Genomic DNA, 25,798 nt, shown 5'->3' on the forward strand with positions numbered 1-25,798 from the left:
CGGTTCAGCGTTTGCTTTTGGCTCAGGACATGCTCACAGGGTCCTAGGATTGAGCCCCGCATCGGGCTCCCTGCCCAGTGGGGAATTTGCTGCTCCCTCTGTGCTCATTCTTTCTGTCTCTTTCTCTCTTGCTCTCTCTCAAATAAACAAATAAATAAATCTTAAAAAAAAAAAAAAAAAGACTATGCTTGAATATAAATGACAGGATTCAAAAAGTTTGCTTTCCTAAGTAGGTTAAACATTCTCCCTGTAGGCCGATATAACTATATGCACTTACTCAACTTTTTAAAAAACTATTTAAAATTTTTTAATTCTAATGTAATTAACTTACAGTATTATAATAGTTACTCAACAAACTTTTTGAAAACTAAAGTACAACCCACTTTTGAGGTATGTGTTCTTGTTAGCAGAGTCTAACTTAATGTTTATCTGTATCTTTTTGGTTGAACTTTTTGTTTAAAACCCTTATACCTAAGATGCATATTATATTATGAGGCTGTCTAGTATTTAAGATAGTAAAAACATTAATGCTGAATGTGTGACCTTGCACTTATTTCCCTAATGCTACAACTCAGATGAGAGGCCAGATGGAGTCTCATCTGAAGGAGTTAGAGCACGTCCAGGATTCGTTGACGGGAGCAGAACGGAGACTTCACGAGTGTCAGGAGAGTCTGCAGCACTACAAGGGGAAATGTGCAGACCAGGCGTGCACCATTAGGGAGCTTCAGGGCCAGGTGTCCGGCCATTATTCTCCTTTCTACTAGATATGTTAAAGGAACACTTTGGAATGATTTCACCAGTTGAGGGCACTCATGTCAGGGGTTGAGTTGTTGGTTTGTTTTTTTGTTTGTTTTGTTTTGTTTTGTTTTGTTTTTACTCCCATCTAAATCAGCTTATCAGTTTATTGTAGATACTTATTTTATCATGAAAAATTGGTAACTAACATTTCTCATTTTAGTTTTTTCATACAAATATGTATTTAGGTATTTCAGAACATGGTAATAGCATGAGAGAAGGACAATGCTATGTTCATATATATATTTTTTGACATCAGGATATGCTAAATTATTGTAATTTACCTTATAAAAAGTATGACTTATTTCAATTAGAATTATGCATAGAATTCATTTGGGATTATTCTCAATTACTTTCTTTCTAAATTATACTTTTTACTCCCTCTGAATAGAGATTATGGGTCCCTAGTTAGTCACCCCATAGCCACATCCCAATTCAATGCCTAGCACAAAGTAAGTGCTTAATAAATGTTTGTTTTTTTTCAAAGAAGCATGTATGTGTATTTGGTGATTTGTAAAACAATTTTAGGAACAATTCCCTGTCTTCCAAATGTAATCTGGATTTTACTTTTGAAATGCATCCTGTTTTTTAAAAGCATACAAGTAAAATTTTGGTAAATTTAAATCTCTGAGAAGAGATTTTTCTAGGAAAATGTCAAATCCGCATAGATAACCTAAATAATTAATTAAATTATGAGAAAAATGTTATTTTCAAAGCTTCTTAAAATAAGAATAGCTTTTGAAGCAATGGGAAGATATTCTTTCTTGTATCAGGAATTGTCTTTGGTTGATTTGTTTTATTTTGTTTCTCACAAATATAGTTTTTACCTGTAGCTACAACTTCATAGGTAGTCAATTATCAATCACTATCTTTAGTTAAAACAGGAAACTGTAAGAGTACCTAAAAATCCATCAAAAGGAGATTAATATTGTTAGTCTTCAAATTCACGTGATAAATGTCCTTTTTCATTAAAGCATTGTTCAGAATGTTTTAGTTGCCATCTTCCAGAAAAAATTTTAGTAGGTGATTTTTTGAGGCAGTGTTTTTAGAATTAACTAGGAATTTAGGACTTTGTTTTTTAACAGTGTAATATTTCTTTGTGTCTCTCTGTGTAGGAGTAATAATATTTATGTATTCTTGTTTTTTTATGATTATTCTAACAATAAAGTACATAGATTTCTTTGGAAGTTGATTATAAAGGAAATAACCAAGAAAACTTTATTTTTCCCCTTTTAGGTTGATGCAAATCATAATCTTCTGAGAAAGCTTTCTCTGGAAGAGGAAAATTATCTTATTCAGTTGAAGTGTGAAAACCTTAAACAGTAAGTATTAAATTGACTTAAAATTGGTGTTACATTTTTCTCTACGCACTATAATTTTAAAATATATGTTTTCTGTAAAAAGAAAATTAGAACAGATGGATGCGGAAAATAAAGAGCTTGAAAAGAAGCTGGCAAACCAAGAAGAATGTATTAAGCATAGCAATCTTAAGTTTAAAGAGAAATCTGCAGAATATACAGCATTGGCCAGACAGCTGGAAGCTGCTTTAGAAGAAGGAAGACAAAAGGTACAGATGGCCTTTATTTAGAAACTTTTTAATTAGTTTACCAAAGAGTCGTCTTTTTAAACAGACAATATCTCATCTTACCAAACCTACAGTTATTGTTTTTATCCTGATGACAGGGTGAAGAGAGCAATTACATTTTTGTTTTTTTACCTACTTTTCCCTTTTGGACCTAAACATCTGTATTACTGGTACAGTTACTTAACTAGGTAAATGGTGATGTGGCAGGGTAAAAGGCAGAAATGGAAAACATGAAGGAGATCCCCCTCCTTCTTTTTGTTTTTTGTTTTTTCAAATAAAACCAAAGCAATTATGCAAATTAGTAAACATTTTGGTTTTGATCAGGACCTAGTGAGCTGTGGAGCTCAACTCCCTTTTCTTTTGGCCAATGTTTTTACATGAATACATGCAAGAATTAAATTCCAGTTAATCCATTTTGCTAGCCTTTAATAAACATCTCACTGTGTGTCAGGCACGCTGCTAGTATTTGAGATGCAAAGATAATTAAGACCTAGTTAGTTCACAAGCTGCTCAGCAGTTTCCCCGGTGTTATCAGAAACCTGCGTGCAGAGGGCAGGGAGAGACTGTAGCAAGAGGCAAACCACTCCAGGTTGAAAGGAGACAGGTTTAATAAGCAAGGGAACATGAGGGTTGTCTTGGATGACCACAAGATGAGTAGATTTCTACACCCACTTGACAGAATCTTAAAAGTTTGTGTACAGGCCCTTAACTAGGTTCAGTCATATACCCAGTCCAAATAGCTTCAATACCCCATTCCTTTCTCAAGGCTCCTTACTTGGAGCGGCTTCTGAGAACTGAGGAGGAAAGCAGAACACATACCTATCTCAAGGACAGGGGAGAAGGTGGGGAGCTTCTAGTTGCCCAGGTCCAGCTCGTGGGTCACCCGGAGGTCATGTCTTTTTATAACTTCTTCCAAATACCTGGCTTCAGTTCTCAGGACACTCATAGTCCAGTGGGAAGATAATATGTGAACAGACAAATGTCATCCAGCATGTAGGTGCCATAACAGAGGGAGTGTACAAGGTATACCGGAGGACATCGTTAGTTTAATATGGGGGCGATAGGAAAGGATTCAGGAAAGTCTTAAAGAAGAGGTAAATTTATCAAATGACTTGAAAATGTAATCGTAAAAGGACTTAAGATGGGCTTTGGAGTCCAGCAGGAACTAGATTTGAATTCTGGCTCTGACACATTACACCCTGACCCAGAGTGAATCACTTTTTTCTTTCTTTCTTTTTTTTTTTTTTCAAAGATTTTATTTATTGAGACACACAGAGAGAGAGAGGCAGAGACACAGGCAGAAGGAGAAGCAGGCTCCATGCAGAGCCTGATGTGGGACTCGATCCAGGGTCTTCCAGGATCACGCCCCAGGCTGCAGGCGGTGCTAAACCGCTGTGCCACCGGGGCTGCCCTGAATCACTTCTTTCAACTTCTTTCACTTCATTCCTTTATTGGTGAAATGAGGATAATGAATTTCTTCATCAGACTGAATGATGCTAAAAAGAGATTATCTCTACCATGATGACTCTCAGATATGTATCTCTACCCCAGACTTTCTCTCCCCTGAAATCTAGACTCAGATATTCTGCTACTTATTTGACATCTCCACTGTTAATAGGCATCTCAGACTTAACATGTCTAATACCAAGTTCTGAATCTTTCCTTCTAAACTGTCTTCCACACATGTCTTTCTCAAGCCTGTTAATGGCAATTCCACATAGATAAAATCTGATATCCCGACAGTCCCAGTGGCGCAGCAGTTTAGCGCCGCCTTCAGCCCAGAGCATGATCCTAGAGACCTGGGATCGAGTCCCATGTCAGTCTCCCCACGTGGAGCCTACTTCTCCTTCTGCCTGTGTCTCTGCCCCCGCCTCCCCTCTCTCTCGGTCTCTCATGAATTAATAAATAAAATCTTTAAAAAAATCTGATATCCCTGAAGTGTAGCTCTTATATCACAGGTGTCTTATATATACATATGTATATTTTGATATTTTTTGATATATATAAATATAATATACTTTGATTTTTTTTAACTCTGAGAAACCAATTTAAATTGACTTTGAAACATACATCATTGAATAAAAGCTAAATAGTAGAATGTATTGCTAATGATAGAAATGTAATCTGGATTTCTCAGCCCCATCAACCTTTGAGAGGAAAATAAATGGTTTTATCCTGGGTTCAGCTTAAGTGGACTTCAGAAATGCTAGGTGTTCTCAGATTCCTTCTCAGAAGTATTCAGAATCCCCAGAAATGTGATTGCCTTCTTCTGTCTCTCCTGCTGCACTGAAATGTGGAGCTGTCTCTGTCTCTAGTTCTTGCCAGGTGAGGAGTACCATCACTGCCTTATCACCATTGTCCATTCTGAGGACATCGTCAAGGGCTCTTTCTCCTACAGCTTCCGATCCTGCCAACATCCCTTATACACAACTGCCCTTGGAATTTGTACAAAAGAAATCTTTGTAGATTACCTTATAGTAACTCAGAACTGAGTTTATAGGAGTGTGGTTAGAGGACAGTCCTTCCCACTAGCTCCTTGCTCCTGAACTAGTCCTTGCCTCAACACTTACCTTGTGGCTCCAACACAACATTCTTACAAATAGGTTCCCATGTATTTTAATTGTTGGATGAACATAGCTAAACTAGACTTTCTGCTAGAATATGCAATCATAGAAATAAGAAAACTCAAATTCAGATCACTTTGGAAGTGAATGAATGAAAAAGCTATCTCCTTTGTGCATGTGAGTGAAGTGTATATGTCCCCTACCCTGCCTAATCTCATCCATCCAGTCTATAGTCAGCACTGAATGAGAACTTTCTGTGTACCACCACGGTCTGGACATCATGGTGAATATAAATACAGTAAAATATGCCCACTAGTCTCAGTAGATTATGAAAATATATTATTGGGCAAAACACCTACCTGAGTCACAGAGCAGTGCAAATATGTATACATCTTCCATCTCAAACTAATTTTGCAGATACTTATACTGCAAAGAGAAGTAAACATATGTTTTTGCTCTATGTGTTTCCTGAGGATAGAACATCATTAAACATCTTGTAATTAAAGTATCTGTTCAGAGAAAGAGGTACAGTTATAACTATGTCAAGGTTTTAGATCATACTTTTAAAAAAGCCTATTTAGTTATTTTACTCTTTTAATGAAAATTACAGGTTTCTGAAGAAATAGAGAAAATGTCATCTAGAGAGAGGGCTTTACAGATGAAAATATTAGATCTGGAAACTGAGCTTAGAAAGAAAAGTGAAGAACAAAATCAACTTGTTTGCAAAATAAACAGTGTAAGTATTAGTATGACTTAATGTATTTTCATAAAAAAATAAATTAGCATTTAACATTCTTACCATGTAGTTGACTTAAAGTATGAAGTGAGGGGAATCAGGACTCTTGCTTTTCTGGTAATATTAAGGATAACAAATAATCTAAACCATGAAAATTTAAAATGTCATGATTATGCCGAAGAATTATTACTATGGATCCTTGGTAGCTCCTAGCACATTTCCCCAAAGCCTCGTCTGGCCCTTTCCTGCATATTACTTTCACACGACAGCTGCTTAATGAAAGTTACAGATATAATCTACTCAGGAATTTCTGGTATGAATTTTTCATTTTTTTAAGATACACAATTTAAACTCTTATGAATTAGATTTTGATATCTGTCTTGAGTAATGAATATTATACTTTAGAAAGTGATGAGTTTGTATTAAGTAAATATTCAGTGTTGTTATATCTGCATATAAGATAGGTGCTGTGGGCCACTCAGCCATGAAATGAAAATCCTAAATTGGCTGTGTTTAATTAATCTTCTGATGTCTCTTCCTAAATATTCATGAAAATCGTCATTTGGCATAAGATACTACAGAAGCTAGCACTAGTCATGACTAAATTACTTCAAAACTGTATACTTGATGACATAGAAAATGATGATAGAAAAAAAAGAAAAAAAAAAAGAAAATGATAGTTTATCTTTTCTGGGAGCCGGAGACACCATAGAAACTGTTTTTTTCATTCCCAAGTGTATAAAAAGTTGAAAACGTGAAAGGTTCAGAAGTTAGATTATTTTTGGCATGCAGTATTAGTTTAATTTTATCGCCATCAAAATTTCCATGGCAACTTCATCAGAACAAACATTTCTCACTTTTAATTTAACATGGATCTTCCCTTTATTCTCTCTTTTATTTATATATTTTTATTTTTTTCACCATCAGAGTTTCTGATACTGTAAAATATGTGTAATTAAAGCTTCTGAAAAAATAAGTACTAACATGAGTTGGGTTTCTCTATAATAGTCCCAATGCTTGGTTAAAGCTACCAAAATAAAATAAATAAGTTTAAGGTGTGATGTTCTAGGGCACCTGGGTGGCTCAGTTGGTTAAGTGTCTGCCTTCAGCTCAGGTCATGATCCCAGGGTCTTAGGATCCAGCCCTGCGGTGGACTCCCTGCTCAGCGGGGAGTCTGCTCCTCCCTCTCCCTCTGCCTGCCACTCCCCCTGCTTGGGCTCTCTTGCTCTCTCTCTCTCTCTCTCTCTCAAATAAATAAATAAAATCTTAGGGGCACCTGAATGGCTCCATGGTTGAGCATCAGCCTTTTGGTTAGGTTGTGATCCCTAGGTCCTGGGATCGAGTCCCCTCTCAGGCTCCCTGCATGGAGGCTGCTTCTCCCTATGTCTCTGCTCTCCCTCTGTGTCTCTCATGAATAAATAAATAAAATCTTGATAGATAGATAGATAGATGATAGATGGATAGATAGATAGATGATAGATAGATAGATAGATAGATAGATAGATAGATAGATAGATAGATAGATAGATAGATAAAATCTTTAAAAAAATATTGGGGCACCTGTTTGACTCAGTGGTTGAGGGGTCTGCCTTTGGCTCAGGTTGTGATCCCGGGATCCTGGGATAGAGTCCTGCATCAGGCTCCCTGCAGGGAACCTGCCTCTCCCTCTGCCTGTGTGTCTGCCTCTCTCTCTGTGTCTCTCATGAATAAATAAGTAATCGTTAAAAATAAAATTAAGATGTAATGTTCTATTAAACCTGATAATTTTTACAGTAGTAAAAATTGAGAATTGTAAGCACAGATTTCGATATTGCTGAAAAATGAGTCTATGTGTTCTGTCCCTTCCAGGGGACAGTTCCATGGGCAGGTCCGTGTTTATTTTGTATACATATCTTAGCTCCAGTTGAATTGTAAGTGCCCTGAGAGCAGGTCTCATAGCTGATTATATCCCAGTGTCTTCCTCGGCACCCTGACCACACAAGCAGGCTTCTTCACAGTTTCTGTTCAAGTGCTTCAGCTGGGGCAGAGTGAATGCACAGACCCAAGCATGGCCTCACTCCCTTAATCCAGGCTGACCTGCCTACAGCCTGAAATGTCTTTGGAGTCTAACATATTATCCTGAAATCTATGAACATTTTATATTCTACCCTACAATATAAGTGTGTTCTTAGGAATATTTTTCTCTCCAAACTGTTGAGTAAAATGGATGTTCCACAAAGATTCACTATATTCATTCTGTAACTTCCTGTAGCCAGCCTAGCACATTGCTTCATACCACTCCACTGCCCCCAAGGGGCATCACTCAGTTTCAGAAGTAATCAGGTGTATACCTGATAGGAAGGAAATAAAAGATTTCTCATTTTAAAGTGCCTGCATTTCAATTGGAAGTTAAATGATAACGGCAGGCTATCTATCTGAATTATTTTCAGTGAGTAGACCTACTTGAGAATTTATTTACAACTGAGTAATTTTTTTTTTTTTTTTTTTTTTACAACTGAGTATTTTTAAAGAATATTATTGGGCTTTTAATTTTTCCCTCAAATAAAGAATATAATTTTTATTTTTATTTTTATTTTTTAAAAGATTTTATTTATTTATGATGAGAGACACAGAGACACAGAGAGAGGCAGAGACACAGAGGGAAAAGCAGGCTCCAAGCAGGGAGCCCGACGTGGGACTCGATCCTGGGACTCCAAGATCACGCCCTGGGCCGGAAGGCAGACGCTTAACCACTTAACCACTGAGCCAACCCGTCTCAAGAATATAATTTTTAGAGTTCTTTTTATTTTTAAAGGATTCTAAAAATAAAATGTTCATATTATCAAAACTAGAATTCTGACACTTCTTAAGGCAGCAAAAATCTTATGGTATGAAATATGATTTCTTAGGCAGAGGAAATGGCAAAAACTAGTATTAAAATAGGTCATGTTAAATGTAATGAAAAATAATTATGGCAGTTTTAAATAAAATCTGTTATGTTAATCATGTTAAATATGTAATTATTTGGGGTTGACTGTGTATTACAACAAACTATATCACAGTAGAGATCAACCAGGTATGTACTTTAGTTATGCTGGATTTTAAAGACAAATGAACTCTAAGGTAAGTTGTTAATGCATATATCAGATGTTAAATTTCTTTCTCTTAAAAAACTAGAAGTCATGTACTTAATTATTGTATACATAAATTTTACATTATGACTACCCTTTGATATGAATGTCATTATTGATTATCTTTATTTCTTTTCTTATTTAGAAAGCACAACAGCAGGAAGTATGTTTGAAGGAAATACAACATAGTCTTGAAAAGTCAGAGAATCAAAATGAGAGTATTAAGAATTATTTACAGTTTCTTAAAACTTCTTATGTAACAATGTTTGAATAAATTGTCAGATTTATTTTCTATAAGCAAAGGATTTTACTCTAAGTCTAAAACATGATTAGGTACAAAAATAATAATAAATATACTTTAATTTATGGGTGGTAGTAGAGTATTTATGTAGAGTTCTTAAATACAATTTATTATCCAATTCCAACTTTAAGATACAGATGTTAGTATTCCTGTTTGCTAGGTAATTTCCACTTAGCTCTGGTTTAATACTTATTTAAATTATATTGATTTTTAGAATGGTTTTCACACACACAAAAGAAGCCAGAATCATTTTTTGTTACTGTCTGTAACCACCATTCAAGTGAATTTGTAATAAATCTAGGCCAGTTATGAGCCAAATACATGATTTTGAATAACATATATAATTGTTTTACTTTGTAAAAAAAAATAATAATAATGATTGTTTTACTTTGTGATTTTATATATATATATAAAATCAAATATTCTGGATACTAATTTTTAATAATGGTATAATTACATACTTTCTAAAGATACCAAATGTCAAATTAATATGGTTTCAAGTATGATGCCATTCTAATTTCTATGAGGCTTTTAATAATAGAATTTTAAATCATAGCTATTAAATGCCAACTGATGGTGACAGATGGAAACACGTTGGTGTACACGGTTTCTTTATAAAGAATGGGCATTTGGTCTCTCGTATAAATTCATAGTCTCGGGATCCCTGGGTGGCGCAGCGGTTTGGCGCCTGCCTTTGGCCCAGAGCGCGATCCTGGAGACCCGGGATCGAATCCCACATCGGGCTCCCGGTGCATGGAGCCTGCTTCTCCCTCTGCCTGTGTCTCTGCCTCTCTCTCTCTCTCTCTGTGACTATCATGAATAAATAAATAAAAATCTTTAAAAAAAAAAAAAAATTCATAGTCTCTTTCTATTTCATTTTTTATTGGTAATTGTCTTAAATTATTATCAGGATGGACATTCTAAATCCCCTGAGTTAACTAAAAGATTAAAGGCGAACAACTTTTCCCACCTCTTTCCGTAGCCAACTCCATTGGGATGATCAAAATAAGCACTTTTAATATCAAGTTTTAGGATAAGGTGCTTACTATTGCAGTGACATAGAAGAGATACCAAGAACTTACTCCTCCTAGTCTCCTACCCAGTGTGCCAAGGCAGGATACTCTAAAAGGGGATTGATGTGTCAACAAGGAAATCAGGTAAGAGTAGCTCTTCTCAGACAGTGGCTTGAGAGCTGTTTATTCAAACAGGCTTGGGTCTCAAAAGATCATTCAGAGAAGCAAATTGTGAGCTAGTAGTCCAACCTCTGAACAGAGCTGTCTCCCCGAGATGTTTTATCCTCTTCTCTGATGAGAAATTGGAACTTGCTTTTTACTAAGACACATAGCTGACCCTTGTGGTCCTTTCTTCACCTCCTAAGGCAAACAGAACTTTAAGAAATACTGAAATGGGGGACACCTGGGTGGTTCAGCAGTTAAGCATCTTAACACTCTCTGCCTTAGGCTCAGGTCGTGATCCCGGGGTTCTGGGATCAAGTCCCACATCGGGCTCTCTGAGAGGAGTCTGCTTCTCCGTCTGCCTATATCTCTGCCTTCTCTGTGTCTCTCATGAATAAATAAATAAAATATTAAAAAAAATACTGAGATGAAATGAAACTAAGGTTCTTGAATATTGCTCACCAGACTGTGAGCTCTTGAAGGGCAGAACTGTATCTTATTCATATTTCTATTCCAGCCACTACACAATAGCTGATCCGTAGTAGATGCTCAGTGGATAGATGGATGGATGTTGAAAGAGAAAGGTACTCATATTTCCTGTTTTACATATAAAATATGTAAACATAGAAGGAAAACTACCATAGCTATGGTATAAAACTCTAAAATCTTAAAGTTGGCATTTAAGCTCAACTCTTCGGATTCTAAAATTAAAGTTCTATGTACAATGCTGTTTTCCTGTAAGCAGTAGTAGTAGCAGCAGCAGCATTGCTTTTATTTACTAAGGACTTGCTATGTGCCAGACAAAGCTACCAATGTGGCACATGTACTAACTCATTTAATCTTTGCACTTAATGAGATAGCTGTGATTAATTCCATTTATTTTTCAGGAAACCAAAACACAGAAAAGGTTTCTTACCCATGGTTACAGAGCTAGTAAGTGGCGGCACCCAGAGTCTCTGCTCTTGTCAATGACCATACCACCTTCATATATGTTTCATAAATAAAGGTAAAGGCTTCTTGTAACAATCATGCATCTACCTCCCCTATGAATATTTTCTTTTTGTTATACTTCTAATTTTTACCTAGGTAGTTTAGTGCCTGCAGTGTTTCACATGGTCTGTGGAAGGAAATGACTACTGTAGAGTCCCTGAGGTTGAACTCAGATACTAGTGACAAAGGACAAGAGGAAATGTGCCAGACCCTAGGAGAACTGCAGCATGAAGTACAGACATTGGACTCTTTTGGTGTGTGAACCAAACTCAGCATTCAGGAGGCCCCGTGTCAGTGCCCTGGTGTCCCTAAGCAGTGTCTCTACTGCCAACTCTCCACCATCCCAGAAAGCCTTTGTCCCATGGTGCCAACAACCTGGCAGGGTTTTCTCTTTATCCCTGATATTCAGGGCCTCGAGACTTTCTTGAGTCCTAAAAGGTTTTTTCCATTATTTATGCAATTATTACCTCTCCACATGTTCTTTTCCTCCTATTTGTTTTGTCTCCTGGATATGCTCTCCACACAACTTGCCTTTTCCCTCAGGGTCTATCACAGGGTATCTTGTGAGATATTTTCACCTGATTTTTCTGACCACTAGTGTGGTTCTCAAAGGCAGCCATTCTCTTTCTGTTGGATATTGAATTTCTAATTAAGAAATCATGTTTTTTAATTCCTGAAAGCATTGGGTTTTGGTTTTTTTTGTTTGTAGTGCTGTAATTCCATTATATTTTCATTAAAATTCTCATCTGTTTCTTCCATTGGTTCTACTACAGTAGGAATCTCCAGTTTCCCTTCTGTTAGCCATCTTTCTTTCCAAACCCCATGTGAGGTTTAGTTTTCTTTGCTCCTCATGGTTGTGGTTCCCTCAGTACCTGCCAGCAGCCTGCCCTGCACATTTCTTGGGCAGTAGCGAGCCAGGTGGTGAAAGGCAGATGGCTTTAGTTCTCACGACCTGAGACCTGCTACCCACAGCTGAAGGGATGTGAAAAACCTTCTTGCTCCCAATGTTTTCAGTCACGAGCGTCGGTTCCTCTCTACTACCAAGACTGGAAGTACTTTCACTCCACTTGAACGCCATTTCAAGGTGTCCTGGGGTCAGCAAGTTTGTTGCAGCAAACCACAAGTTAAGGTCCCCTGTGAAGGGGAACCTAGAATAATGCTTTTAATGCAACCTAATGCAACTTAATGAATTCAATCTGTATCTCCTGGCTTGAGATTTGTTCATGATTTTTATTTTTACAAAATTTTTATTGTAACCTTCTGAGTTACAGAATTATGTATTGAGTATGATTCACCTTTTGTAATCAAACCAAGCGTCTCTTTGTGAATAAGTTCATATATGTTGGCATAAGCATGGAGAAAGGTGTTGAGAAGCCTACATACCTTGGTGTAGGGATAGAGGAAATAGTAATTATTCCACTTATTCCAATGAGATCATATTACTTTCAATTATTTGCTAACCGGATAAAAAAAATTTAGAGGTTGGATGGTAGACATGTTAGGGAGTGGAAGGAATGAAGGAGGTTATGGTCTGACACTGAAATATTGGAAACATTAGAATTGGATTTTCACAGGTGCAATAGTGTGGGACAAGGAAAAAGTGAGAAGTCTGGTTGAGGTGTAGTGGAGGTCACTGGAACACAGGATGCCGTGAAACTGAGAAGGCACGGATGTTAAAGCCATCTAGAATGGCAGGAATTGGGGTAGAGGTGAAGGGCAAGCATCCTGGGTAAACATGGGCAGGTGAGCAGGTCGCTGTGCTACAGAATCAAAGTACTCTACTACTTGTTTCTGATTGCATTTAGAATAAAATCCAAAGTCTTCAACGTGACCCTTACGGCCTTGCATGTTCTGGCCCTCATGTCCATGGCCTCAAGGCTCTGCCCACTTCCTCACTCCTACCACTCTTTCCTTACTCACCTTACCCACCGTGCCCAGTTGCACTTGCTTTCCCTGAAAACTGAATTCATGCCTTCCTTCCTTTTGAAATACTCTTTCCCTCACTTTGGCCTCACTGGATCCTCCTCATTCACATAGCTTCCTACTCTTTCCGAATTGGCAATTTTTTACTTGTGTGATTGCATCACATCTGTTTCCCTAGATTTTAACAGTGGGAGTTACTGTCCGGTAGCCTACATCTAACACAGTGCCTGGTACGTAGCCACTAAGCATGTATTTGTTGGATGGATAGGTAGATGGAGGGATGGCAATGCTGCCATTAGTTCTGAGCTTCAAAGTAGGGCAAGGGGAGTTGCCAGGAAAGGTAGGGAAGTTACACAGTCTGGAAGAATGAGTAGCTCTCTCTCTTGCCATCTGCAGGGGAAGCCGTTTTGTGGGTGAGGTGGCAGGTTTCCTTTCAGGCAGAGGTAGAGTCTGAAGAGACTCAGGGTACAGGAGACCTTATTTATGATCAGACGTGTGTCGCAGAGGCTACAGTGGAAAATGGGAGGGAGTCGGCATTGGGAGGTAGTCAGGAAAAGTGGAATGGGTTGCTTCAGGTAGTTTTAAGAGGAATTTCTTTTTTTCTTAAGATTAATAAAAATCCCATCTGGTGTCTTCTTTTCTTCTGATACTACTCGGTTGGGAACGTTGCTTACGTCCCAAGTATAATGTTAGTGTTTTTGATTTAATGTTACAATCAGTTGCAATACTTTATAACACTTCCATGAGAGAAAAAAATATTAAAAATAACTTCTTTCCTTAAAATTTAAGATTTCCTTAAGATTGTAAAGTTTAGGTACATTAAAAAAAAAGTATCTTGCTTGTTCTTTCTTTGGCATGGCTTGAGGGTGGGGTTAGAGGGAAGGAGAACTGTTAGGAGCCCTCTATGTTGTTTGTTGTTACTTGGTGAAGTTAATATTGACAACAGACTAAGCTTCAAACCAGAAAAATTAAACCTGTGATTAGCTGTCACACATTATTTTTAATAAACATTTTAATTGTAAACTGTGACCACTTTTGCAAGCTTATTTTTTGCAACTTCTTTGTAAAGTAGATCTCTTTCCTATCATTTAAAAAAACACAATTTTTGAAAGAGAACTGAATAGAGTATTTGAATCTAATATGGTAAGGCATATGTAAATGATCTTTTAAAAATGGCAATTTTATTTTTGTAATTAATGGTAACTAAAACTTCTTGAATGTCACCTGAATACTATCTAAAACTTTTTTATATTTAAAAGATTTTGTTTTACTTCTCCAGATGAGCATAGTTAATTCTTTAAAACTTCATAAGTTTTCATTTCCATGCCAGAAGTCTAACTTGGGTTTTACTATTTTGAACTTGTCTTATTTGAGAGTTGTATTTTAGCCTTTCTGATAGTGTTCATAAAATTGAAATGAGAAATAAGAATTTTAATTAAATGAGCTGACTCCTATTAAAACACTAAACCTGGGGATCCCTGGGTGGCTCAGCAGTCTGGCGCCCGCCTTCATTTAGCCCAGAGTGATCCTGGAGTCCCAGGATCAAATCCCACATCCTGCTCACTGCATAGAGCCTGCTTCTCCCTCTGCCCGTGTCTCTGCTTCTCTCTCTCTCAGTGTCTCTCATGAATAAATAAATAAAATCTTTAAAAAATAAAATAATAAAACACTAAGCCTACCACTTGAAAATCTTTTTGTAGACATAAAGATTTATATCTATAACTTTCTTTTTTCTGCCTAACATATTAACAAGTCTTACACATTAATAAAATTTGAATGTCCATCAGATAAAATGGCCAAAGGATAAAAACAGGTCAGAAGAATTCCCAATGGCTAACAAATAAAAATAAGATCTTCAAATTTAGAGGCACCTGGGTGGCTCAGTTGGTTAGGTGTCTGCCTTTGCTTTAGGTCATAATCCCAGAGCCTTGGGATCAAGCCCCACATCCAGCCCCCCACATTGAGTTCCTTGCCCAGCAGGGAGCCTGCTTCTCCCACTCCCTTTGCCTGCTACTCCACCTGCTTGTGCTCTCTCTCTGTCAAGTAAGTTTATAAAATCTTAAAAAAAAAAAAAAAGCTCAGATTTAGTACTAAAGAAGTGCAAGTGAAAATGAATTTCTTTTTCCTTATAGTAATTTTAAAAAGGTAATTCCTAGTTTTCAAAAGAGGTAAAATAAGAATTCTCACACATTACAAATGGGACTTACTGTTCCATTTATCTCTTGATATAGAAAAATAATTTAATTATTACTCTACAGTTGGATAGTTGTATTGTTTTCATGTTTTCTCTATTACAAACTCTTCTGCAATGGCTATCATCATGCATTTAATTGTTACTTTAGGATAAATGCTTAGATGTAAATTATAGTATCAAATGCCATAAAAGTTTTCAGGGTTCTTGAAACAGAATTGCTCATGCCATTTGCTACAATAATTTTCAACTTAGGCATTTATCCTAAGATAATAATTAGATGCTGGTGGGAACTACTTCTGTTATGCCACTCCATTGTTTAGCTAATGACTGGCACCTAGTAACAAATCTTGTCATTCGACATTCAAATGAATAGCAGTATGGCCAAGTCATCTCTCAATTTTAATTGTGACTGTAAAGTAGGAATGTGAACATGCTCTGAAATTTACCAGGAGTTATTAAATTATAAATGTTAGCATTTGTTCATAATTTTAGAAGTGCTAGAACTGGTGTCAATTTAATAAAACCAGAAGCTTTCTACATATCTATTATTTGATATTCATTTGTATTAATTTTTTTTTTCAAAATTAAAAAATTAATCTCTACATCCACCATGGGGCTTGAATTCACCAAGATTAAGAGTTGCATGCTCTGGGCACTTGGGTGGCTCAGTCGGTTGAGTGTTTGCCTTCAGCTCAGGTCCTGGTATCCAGCCCCACATAGGGATCTCTGCTCTGCAGGGGGCCTGCTTCTCCCTCTCCTTCTGCCTGCCACTCCCCCTGCTTGTGCTCTTTCTCTCTGTCAAAAAAAAAAAAAAAAAGAGTTAAATGCTCTTCCAACTGAGCCAGGCAGGCACCTCCTTTATTAATTTTTTTATGTTAAAAGTCAAGATAGGTGGTAGTATAAAATGAATTCGGGATATGAATCTTTGTGGGAGATATATAAAATATTTTTTACTTCTCTATTAGTTGTCTTTTTACTTTCTTCATTGTAACTTTTAATGATCAGAGTTCTTAATTTTAATATTGTGTTGGTCACGTTTCTCTAGAGAAACCATTTCCATGGTATGGGCTATGTGACCGTTGAACCTGAGAAGTCCCATGCTCTGCTGTCTGCAATCTGGAGTCTCAGGAAAGCTGTTGGTGTTCATTGGCCTGAAAGCCAATGATACAAATTCTAGTCTGAAGGCCTGAAAGCCAGGAGTACTGAGGGCAGGAGATTGATGTTTCAGCACAAGTAATCATGCAAACCTCCAGTAAATCCTCCCTCTATCTTTTTTGTTCTATTCAGGCCCTCAAAGGATTAGATGATGCCCACCCACATTGGAGGGGGAAATCTGCTTTATTCAGTCTACCAATTCAAATGCTAATTTCTTCCAGAAACACCCTCACAGACCCACGGAGTAATAATCTTTAATCAGATAGCTGAGCATCCCATGATCCCGTCAAATTGACATAAAATTGACTGTCACAGATATAGTCTAGTTTATCAGTTGTTTCCTTTATGGTTAGCATCTTTTGTATCCTATTTCAGAAATCTTTGCCTATTCCAAGCTAATGAAGATGGTGTCTTCTGTTTTCTTCTAAAAGCTTTGTTTTGCATTTCATGTTTCAATCTGCAATCCATCGTGATTAGATTTTGCTTATGGTTTGAGCCAGGAGATAAGAATTTTTTTTCATATGGATAGTTTATATGTTCTTTGGGCTTTTCTTTGCATACAGTCATATCATTTGCAAATAAAGACTAATTTCTTCTAATTTTTATGCCTTTGTCTTATCTCTCTTTTTTTTTTAGTACACTGGATAAGACTTCCTATACAATTTTGAATAAGATAATGACAGCGGATACTGTTTTCTTCTTTGAAATCTTAGGGAATAGCTTTCAATAATTCATTATGTATAATGTTTGATGTGGGTTATTGTAGATGTATTATCAGATTAAGAAATGCCTTTCTACTCCTAGTTTGCTAAGAGTTTTTATTATGAATGGATGTTGGATTTTATGAATTGCTATTTAATATATCTTTCAAAATAAGTATATGATTTCCTCTGCTTTTTGGTTAATAGTGTTAATTAGATTAATTGATTTCAAATATTAAATCACCCTTGCACTTCTGAAATAAACTCTATTTGCTCATTCTATATTATCCTTTTTTTGTTGTTGTTTATTGCTGTATTAAACTAATCTGCTAATATTTTGTTGAGGATTTTTACCTCTACGTTTGCATGAGAGATTGGCCTGTAATTTTTTTTCTTAAAGGCATTCTTGTCAGTTTTAGTTATGGGGGCAGTGTCCTAAGGCAGGAGAGCAATTTTCTCTACCTCCCCAAATGGTATTAAATTTCTGAATAGTGAAGGTATATAAAAATCTCTCATCATTATTGTATATTTTTCTGTTTCTCATTCTGTCAGTTTCAGTTGTGTTTATTTCTCATTTCTTAATTCTTTCCATTTTCTCTGTATCTATTTTGACCTATGTTATTGTATGCATTCAGATTTAGAATTGTTTTCCTGTGGGTTGACCCCTTTTATCATTATTAAATGTCTTTGTTTCTACTAATGCTTTTTGCCTTAAAGTATGTCGTCTCATATTAATATAGTTATGCCAGCTTTCATAGTACAATTGACCCTTGAACAACACAAGTTTGGACTTCATGGGTCCGCATATATTTTTTTTTCAATAAATACAGTGTAGTACTGTACATGTATTTTCTCTTCCTTATGGTTTTCTTAACATTTTCTTTTCTCTAGCTTATTTTATTGTAAGAATATAGTATATAATACATAACACATGTAGCATACAAAATATGAGTTAATTGATTATTTACGTTATTGATAAGGCTTCCAGTCAACAGTAAGCTATAGTAGTTAAGTTTTGGGGGAGTCACAAGTTATATGTGATTTTGGACTGCACAGGGGGGTCAATGCCGTTAACCTATATGTTGTTCAGGGGTCAACTGTATATCTTTTTCCATCCTATTATTCCCAACATTTCTATAGCCTTATATTTTATTCTGTAAGCCACAAAAATATTGTTTGCTTGTTGCCTTTTCAGTTTGACAATCATCTGAATATTTTAGCCTATTTATTATTTAATTTTTAACATACTTGGGCTTATTGATTTTTTTCCTATTTGATCCTTTTTTTTTTTTTTTTTTTTAATTCATCAGAGACACACAGAGAGGCAGAGATATAGGAAGAAGGAGAAGCAGGCTCCATGCAGGGAGCCCGATGTGGAACTCGATCCTGGGACTCCCAAGATCACGCCCAGTTCAAGCACTGAGCCACCCAGGTGTCCCTTAATCCATTTTTTAATCTTATTATGACATTTTTGTCTTTTTTAAAAGTTTTTATTAGATTCCAGTTAACATACAGTGCAATATTAGTTTCAGGTGTACAACATAGTGATTCAGCACTTCCATACAACACCTGGTGTTTATCACAAGTGCTCTCCTTAATTCCCATCACCTATTTCACCCATCCCCCCTCCCTTCTGGTAACCATCAGTTTGTTCCCTATAATTAACAGTCTGTTTCTTGGTTTGCCTCCCTTCTTTTTTTCCCCCCTTTGCTCATTTGTTTTGTTTTTTTAAATACCATATGTGAGTGAAATCATATGGTATTTATCTTTCTCTAATTGACTTCACTTAGCATTACACTCTCCAGCACCATCTATGTCCTCGCAAATGCCAAGATTCCATCCATGCCATTGCAAATACCAATACTTCATTCTTTTTTATGGCTGAATAATATTCTGATATACACCTCCCCCCCCCCACATTTATTATCCATTCATCAATCAGTGGATACTTGGGCTACCTCTATATCTTGACTATTGTAGATAATGCTGCTATACACATCAGGTTGCATGTATCTCTTTGCATTAGTGTTTCTGTATTTGCATAAATACCCAGCAATATGATAGCTGGATCTTAGGGTAGTTCTGTTTTTAACCTCTATACTGGTTCCCGGAGTGGCTACATCAGTTTGTGTTCTAACCAACAGTGCAAGAGGGTTCCCTTTCTCCATATTGTCACCAACACCTGTTGTTTCTTGTGTTGTTGATTTAAGCCATTCTGACAGGTGTGAGATGATATTTCCCTGATGATCAGAAATGTTCAGTATCCTTTCATGTGTCTGTTGACCATCTGTACATCTTTGGAAAAATGTCTATTCATGTTTTCTGCCATTTCTTAATTGGATTATTTGGGTTTTGAGTGTTGAGTTTTATAAGTTTTTTATGTATTTTGGATACTAACCCTTTATCAGATCATGTCATTTGCAAATAAGTTCTTTATATGTTTTGGATACTAACCCTTTATCAGATAATGTCGTTTGCAAAAATCTTCTCCCATTATGTAGGTTACCTTTTAGTTTTGTTGATTGTTTCCTTCACTTTACAGAAGCTTTTATATTTTGATGAAATCATGATAGTTTATTTTTGCTCTTGTTTCCCTCACCTCAGTAGACATATCTAGAAAGATGTGGCTATGGCCAATGTTGAAGAGGTTACTGCCTGTGTTCTCTTCTAGGATTTTTATGACTCAGGTCTCACATTTCAGTCTTTTGTTATTTTAATTTATTTTTGTGTATGGTGTATGACAGGGTGCAGTTTCATTCTTTTACATGTTGCTGTCCAGTTTTCCCAACATCATTTGTTGAAGAGATTATCTTTTTTCCATTGGATATTCTTTCCTGATTTGTCAAGGATTAATTGACCACGCAATTGTGGGTTCCTTTCCAAGTTTGCTATTCTGCTCCATTGAACTATTCGTTTATTTTTGTGTCAGTACCATATTGGTTTGATTACTATAACTTTGTAATATAACTTGAAGTCCAGAATTTCAGTGCCTCCAACTTTGCTTTTCTTTTTCAAGATTGCTTTGGCTATTCAAGTTCTTTTGTGGTTCCATACAAATTTTAGGATTGTTCCAGCTCTGTGAAAAATGCTCTTGATATTTTTATAGGGATTGCATTCAATATGTACATTGTTTTGGCTGGTACCAGCATTTTAACAATATTTGTTCTTCCAATCCACGATCATGGAGTGTGTTTCCATTTCTTTGTGTCATCTCCAGTTTCTCTCTTAAGTGTCTTATAGTTTTTGGAGTACAGGCCTTTCACCTCTTTGGTTGATTTATTCCTAGGTATCTTTTTGCTTTTGCTGCAAATGTAAATGGGATTGATTCCTTAATTTCTCTTTCTGCTGCTTCATTATTGGTGTATGGAAATGGAAAGATTTCTGCACATTCATTTTCTGTCCTGCAACTACTGAATTCATGTATCTGAGCAATTTTTGGTGGAGTCTTTCAGGTGTTTTGTATATAGTATCATGTCATCTGCAAATATTGAAAATTTTACTTCTTCCTTGCCGATTTGGATGCCTTTTATTTCTTTTTTGTCTGTCTGATTGCTGAGGCTGGGACTTCCGGTACTATGTTAAATAACATTGGTGAGAGTCAACATCCCTGTCTTGTTCCTGACCATAGAGGTAAAGCTCTCAGTTTTTCAAACTTGAAGAAGATACATGCTGTGGATTTTTCATATATGGCCTTTATGATGTTATGTATGTTCCCTCTATGCCTACTTTGTTGAGAGTTTTTATAAAGATAGATGCTGTAGGGATACCTGGGTGGCTCAGTGGTTAAGCATCTGCCTTCAGCTCAAGGCATGATCCCAGAGTCCTGGAATCTAGTCCCGCATCAGGCAACCCACAGAAAGCTTGCTTCTCCCTCTGTCTGTATCTCTGCCTCTCTCTGTGTATCTTTCATGAATAAATAAATAATCTTAAAGAAAAAAAAGATGCTATATGTTGTCAAATGCTTTTTTTTTTTTGCATCTATTGAGAGGATCATATGGCTCTTATCCTTTGTGTTTTTTTTTTAATTAATGTGCTGCATCACAGTGATTGATTTATGAATATTGAACCACCCCTGCAACCCAGGAGTAAATCCGACTTGATTGTGGTGAATGATTTTTTTAATGTATTTTTAAATTCAGTTTGCTAGTATTTTATTGAGAATTTTTATATCCATGTTATTCAGGAAATAGCCTGTAGTTCACTTTTTTAGTGGGGTCTATCTGGTTTGGGTATCAGGGTAATTCTGGCCTCATAGAATGAGTTTGAAAGTTTACCTTCCTCTTCTATTTTTGGAATAGTTTGAGAAAAAAATAGGTATTAACTCTTCCTTAAATGTTTGGTAGAATTTGCCTGTGAAGCCATCTGTCCCAGGAATTTTGTTTGTTGGGAGTTTTTTTTTTTTTATTTTTTAACTTTTTAAATTACTGATTCAATTTCTTTGCTAGTTATCAATCTGTTCAAGTTTTTTATTCCTGTTTCAATTTTGGTAGTTTCTAGGAATTTATCTATTTCATCCAGATTGTCCAATTTGTTGGCATATAATTTTTCATAATATTCTCTAACAATTGTTTGTATTTCTGTGGTTTTGGTGGTCATTTGTCCTCTTTTTGGATTTTGTTTATTTGAATGAATAAACATTTTTTTATTTTTTTTGATGAATCTGATTGGAGGCTTATTAATTAAATTTTTTAAGATTTTATTTATTTATTTGAGAGAGAGAAAGCACAAGCAGGGGGAACAGCAGGCAGAGGGAGAGGGAGAGGGAGAAGCAGGCAGAGAGGGCAGACGCTTGACTGACTGAACCACGCAGGCACCCGAGTATTAATTTTTTTTTTTTTTTGACTGAGGAATGAGAATTTAATGTCGGGGGAGGAGGATGCTTAGGGTGTAGCTTCTGGCAGGGGGATGCCCTGGCCCTGGTCTTGGGCCAGCAGACGCAGAAGCAGGGAGTGCAAGGCCCGACAGACAGGTGGGTAGCCCAGGCAGCCCAGATGCAGGTAATCGTACATGTCATGGTGTCTTATGGTGCCGTCTGAGTGCACAAAGCCAGGGTCGGCATCCAGGAAGTGTGCCCGTGGGTGGCCAGCCAGTGCCGCTCGGACCAGCTCATTCACCCGCAGGTTTTTCTCACGAAGTGGGTTAGGGTGCTGGCCCCTTGGAAGCAGGCCCAGCACCACGACCTGGGCCTGGGACTGCCGTTGGTTCACCAGTTGCACAATGGCCTTGATGCCACCAGTCACTTGCTCTGCTGTGTGCCCGTGGTTGTTGGTACCCACCCAGACCACCACAATCATTCTCCAGCCGCCAAAGCATATGTTGCGTGCTGTCACTGCCAATGCCAAAGTTAAGCACGTGCAGAGAAAAAAGCTCCCGCCAGATCTCGCACTGGTGCATTAGCTGGACCAAGGAGTCCCTGATGAAGACGACTTTGGCTTCCTTATCTTTGCTGTCAGCCACGAAACGATGGTGCAGGGACATCCAGCGTCCATTGCCCTGCATGTCCTGCACCGGTGTCGGCTTGCTGGCTGGGTTCTCCTCTCTGCTCATCTTGGCGCCCCAGCTCCTGAAAGGCCCAGCATGTGTTGGGGGTGGTGGTGAATCTAGAGTCTTTTCTTGGGAGGAGAAACCATTTGAGAGTGAGAAATGTGTGGAAGGGATCACCAGCTCTGTCTGTGTGTGTGTGTGTGTGTGTGTGTGTGTGTATCAGAGTGAAAGAGAGAGCTGAGTATTAATTTTTTTTAAAGAACTGGCTTCTGGTTTCATTGATCTGTTCTTTTGTTTTTTGGGTTTTGCTTTTGTTTTTGTTTTAGTTTCTGTATCATTTATTTCTGCTGTAATCCTTATTATTTACTTCCTTCTAGCTTTTGGCCTCATTTGTTGTTCTTTTTCTAGCTCCTTTAGGTATAAGGTTAGGTTGTTTATTTGGGGTTTTCCTTCTTATAAGCCTGTGTTGCAATATACTCCCCTCTTGAGACTGCTTGTTTTATGTTCCTTTTTCTCTCCTTTGATTACTCTTGTAAATCAATCAAATATCTTTGTTTTCCCCAAGTTTCCTTCTCTTTAGAGTAAAGATGACTTATTTTTTGCCAAGGAGGATCTACCTTTTTTCTGTAAAGCAAATTAGGTGCCTTAATGCAATTAGCTGATGTGAGACTAGGTTATTGTTTTGACAAGACAGAGTCTACCTCTGGCCACCCTTTTTCCAATGGCTATCTTTTTTGGAATTTAAGTGTGAGAGTCTTTCCTTCTTAAGCATTGATGGACTGCAAGTAGTTCTCTGTTCTTCACTGGTTTTCAGATTAAGATTTTAGCCAATTATCCCACACAGGCTTCATAATTCAGAAAATGTCTTAATGAGGAAACATGCTGTATATTTGACACCCATGAATCTCCGTTGTTTCCCTCCATTTTCCACCTACCATCAAAACTTCTGCTGCCTTCTCTGACCCCCCAGAAGCAGTCCTCTCCTAGGGGCCAAGCCTGAATTCCCAGCTTCTAGCCATGGACAGCACTGGCAGCTGTCTCCTCAGGAAACATAGCTGCCAAATGCTGAACATCAGAGATGATTAAAACCTATTTTCTTCGCACACAACAGAACTTCCTAACTTTTTTTTTTTTTACTTCCTAACTTTTTTTGTGTTTTTTTTTTCGTTTGTTTCTTAACCTTTTTAAAACCATGACACATATGGAAAATAATATATATTTTATGTAAAACTATAGTAAATAGAGGAGGATGCTTATAGCCAGAAATTTCTGGCCCAGAGCTCTTAGCCAACATAGGTCTCGACCAGATCAGTCCACTTTACGAGTTGAGAAGATTAGTACTTTCACATTGTAACCCATTTGTGGCACTGTTTGAGACCCTTTGCCTCAATAAATTCATTCCTCTTTTCTAGCCCTTCTCTTATGAAAGACTCTGAATATTTTCTCATACCCCTTAGGGGAGAACTGGTACTAACTCTAGATGCCTTTTGGATCTGAGAATGTAGGTGTATCAGACTCCCTTCCTCAGCCTGGGTCTCTATTCCATGGCTCATCTAGACTATTTATAGCCTGTTATTTGGAAGTGGAAATTAGCATCTTATTAACCTGTTTACTATCTTAGTTTCTCTTCTGTTTTTTTTTCTGTATTACAAATTTTCTTCATCCAGAAGAACACATAATTTCCATTGCATGGATTGCAGTATAGTTTGGCTTTGAAATAACTGAGATAAAGTTATTTGTAATGGGAAAATGACTGAAACAAAATAATATTTATGGTTGAGTTTATGCTTATTTGTTTTATTAATTTTTAAATTCTAAGTCTGTGGATACTTGGTATTTTAGTTGATAAATGCAAGTCTTCTGCAATTCTCAGAAAATCTAGTTATAAAAAATGTAAAAACTCCTATCTACTTCACAAATAAATGTTTTATTTAATTTATAAATAGTTGAACCAGTTATAATTTATTGTGATACTTAGTTGAGGAATGATATGGAAGGTTATTAGGATGTATTCCCACATTAGCTTTTAATTGATTTATAATGATATCCTTTAAAGGTACGGTGAAGGGCAGCCCCGGTGGCACAGCGGTTTAGCACCGCCTGCAGCCCGGGGTGTGATCCTGGGGACCCAGGGATCGAGTCCCATGTCAGGCTCCCTGCATAGAGCCTGCTTCTCCCTCTGCCTGTTTCTCTGCCCCCCTCTCTCTCTGTGTCTCTGTGAATAAATAAATAAAATATTTTAAAAATAAAATAAAATAAAAATAAAGGTATGGTGAATATGTAGAGAGAACCATGCCTAGGATTATGGCATTAACTACTGCCAGGATCACATTATAATTTGACAATGTAATCACTATAAATACTCAGATTGGGGTAACTGGAATGGCCAGGACAACAATATTCCCTAAGCTGGTTTATGGTCATCTGGTTGCTGCTGGTGGTGGGAGCCTTGTAAATTTAACATAGCAGAACTGCATTTAATGACACTAGGCCATAGGAGGTGATAAAGGCTGTGGTTCCCATAATGAAACTTTATGAAGCTGCAGCAATTTCCTAATCCTAGAAAGTTCACAAATGATTTAGCAAACCCCAAATCATTAATGGCAAAAGGATCCAGTTATGATTATCTGCCTAACTGCTAATAATGAGTGATTCTATAACCGCATACTTCAGTTCGTGATTTTGGGATTCCCAAGTAAAGAGACATTTTTACTAAAATAAATAATCAAGGTAACTGTCATATGTTTTTGATTAGTAGATTGATAACAGCGTAAGGAACCAAGGTATATGGTAAGATGGGCTAAAGCACGTTTAATGTTCAATGATTATTAAGGCAATGGGAAGGAGTATAAATAGAGTTTTAAACTCTAGTTCTCAATTAATTTAAGCATTTGTATCAGTATAAGTTTTATAGTTTTCCAACTGCTTACATATATTTCATTGTAAAATTATTTCTGAGAATTTGGATTTTTTTGTGTAGCTCAAGAATTGTTAGTTTCTTACTAGTGATTAATAGTATATGAAAAGTATCATTTTTATCTTCTATTTAGTCACATTACTAATTCTGTTAGTATTTCAGTTGATG

General features: G+C 36.8%; 1 protein-coding gene, 1 long non-coding RNA gene and 1 pseudogene across 16 annotated transcripts in view; 2 read left to right on the forward strand and 1 right to left on the reverse strand.

The window, feature by feature from the left end:
- Positions 1-9,737, forward strand: part of ODF2L (outer dense fiber of sperm tails 2 like) — a 64,763-nt gene extending 55,026 nt beyond the window's left edge. For 8 of the 9 annotated variants that reach the window (XM_038541478.1, XM_038541479.1, XM_038541480.1 and 5 more), the window contains 5 exons: positions 576-734; positions 2,032-2,117; positions 2,200-2,362; positions 5,555-5,680; positions 8,936-9,737. In XM_038541478.1, the coding sequence (XP_038397406.1) occupies positions 576-734; positions 2,032-2,117; positions 2,200-2,362; positions 5,555-5,680; positions 8,936-9,064 (663 nt within the window). In that variant the 3' untranslated portion in view covers positions 9,065-9,737. The remainder of the gene's footprint in view (positions 1-575; positions 735-2,031; positions 2,118-2,199; positions 2,363-5,554; positions 5,681-8,935) is intronic. The other variant, XM_038541482.1, reaches the window with a different exon arrangement.
- A 211-nt stretch (positions 9,738-9,948) lies between these two features.
- Positions 9,949-25,798, forward strand: part of LOC119876392 — a 60,547-nt gene continuing 44,697 nt past the window's right edge. For 3 of the 7 annotated variants that reach the window (XR_005361316.1, XR_005361318.1, XR_005361319.1), the window contains exons 1-3: positions 9,949-10,248; positions 10,784-10,850; positions 11,154-11,272. This is a non-coding gene — a long non-coding RNA (uncharacterized LOC119876392). Of the gene's footprint in view, positions 10,249-10,783; positions 10,851-11,153; positions 15,132-16,660; positions 17,512-25,798 lie in introns of those variants that run through there. The other 4 variants (XR_005361317.1, XR_005361321.1, XR_005361320.1 and 1 more) reach the window with 4 other exon arrangements.
- On the reverse strand, positions 22,073-22,776 carry LOC490180 (annotated as a pseudogene).

This window comes from Canis lupus, chromosome 6, assembly GCF_011100685.1.
Source record: "Canis lupus familiaris isolate Mischka breed German Shepherd chromosome 6, alternate assembly UU_Cfam_GSD_1.0, whole genome shotgun sequence".
Lineage (NCBI taxonomy): Eukaryota > Metazoa > Chordata > Mammalia > Carnivora > Canidae > Canis > Canis lupus.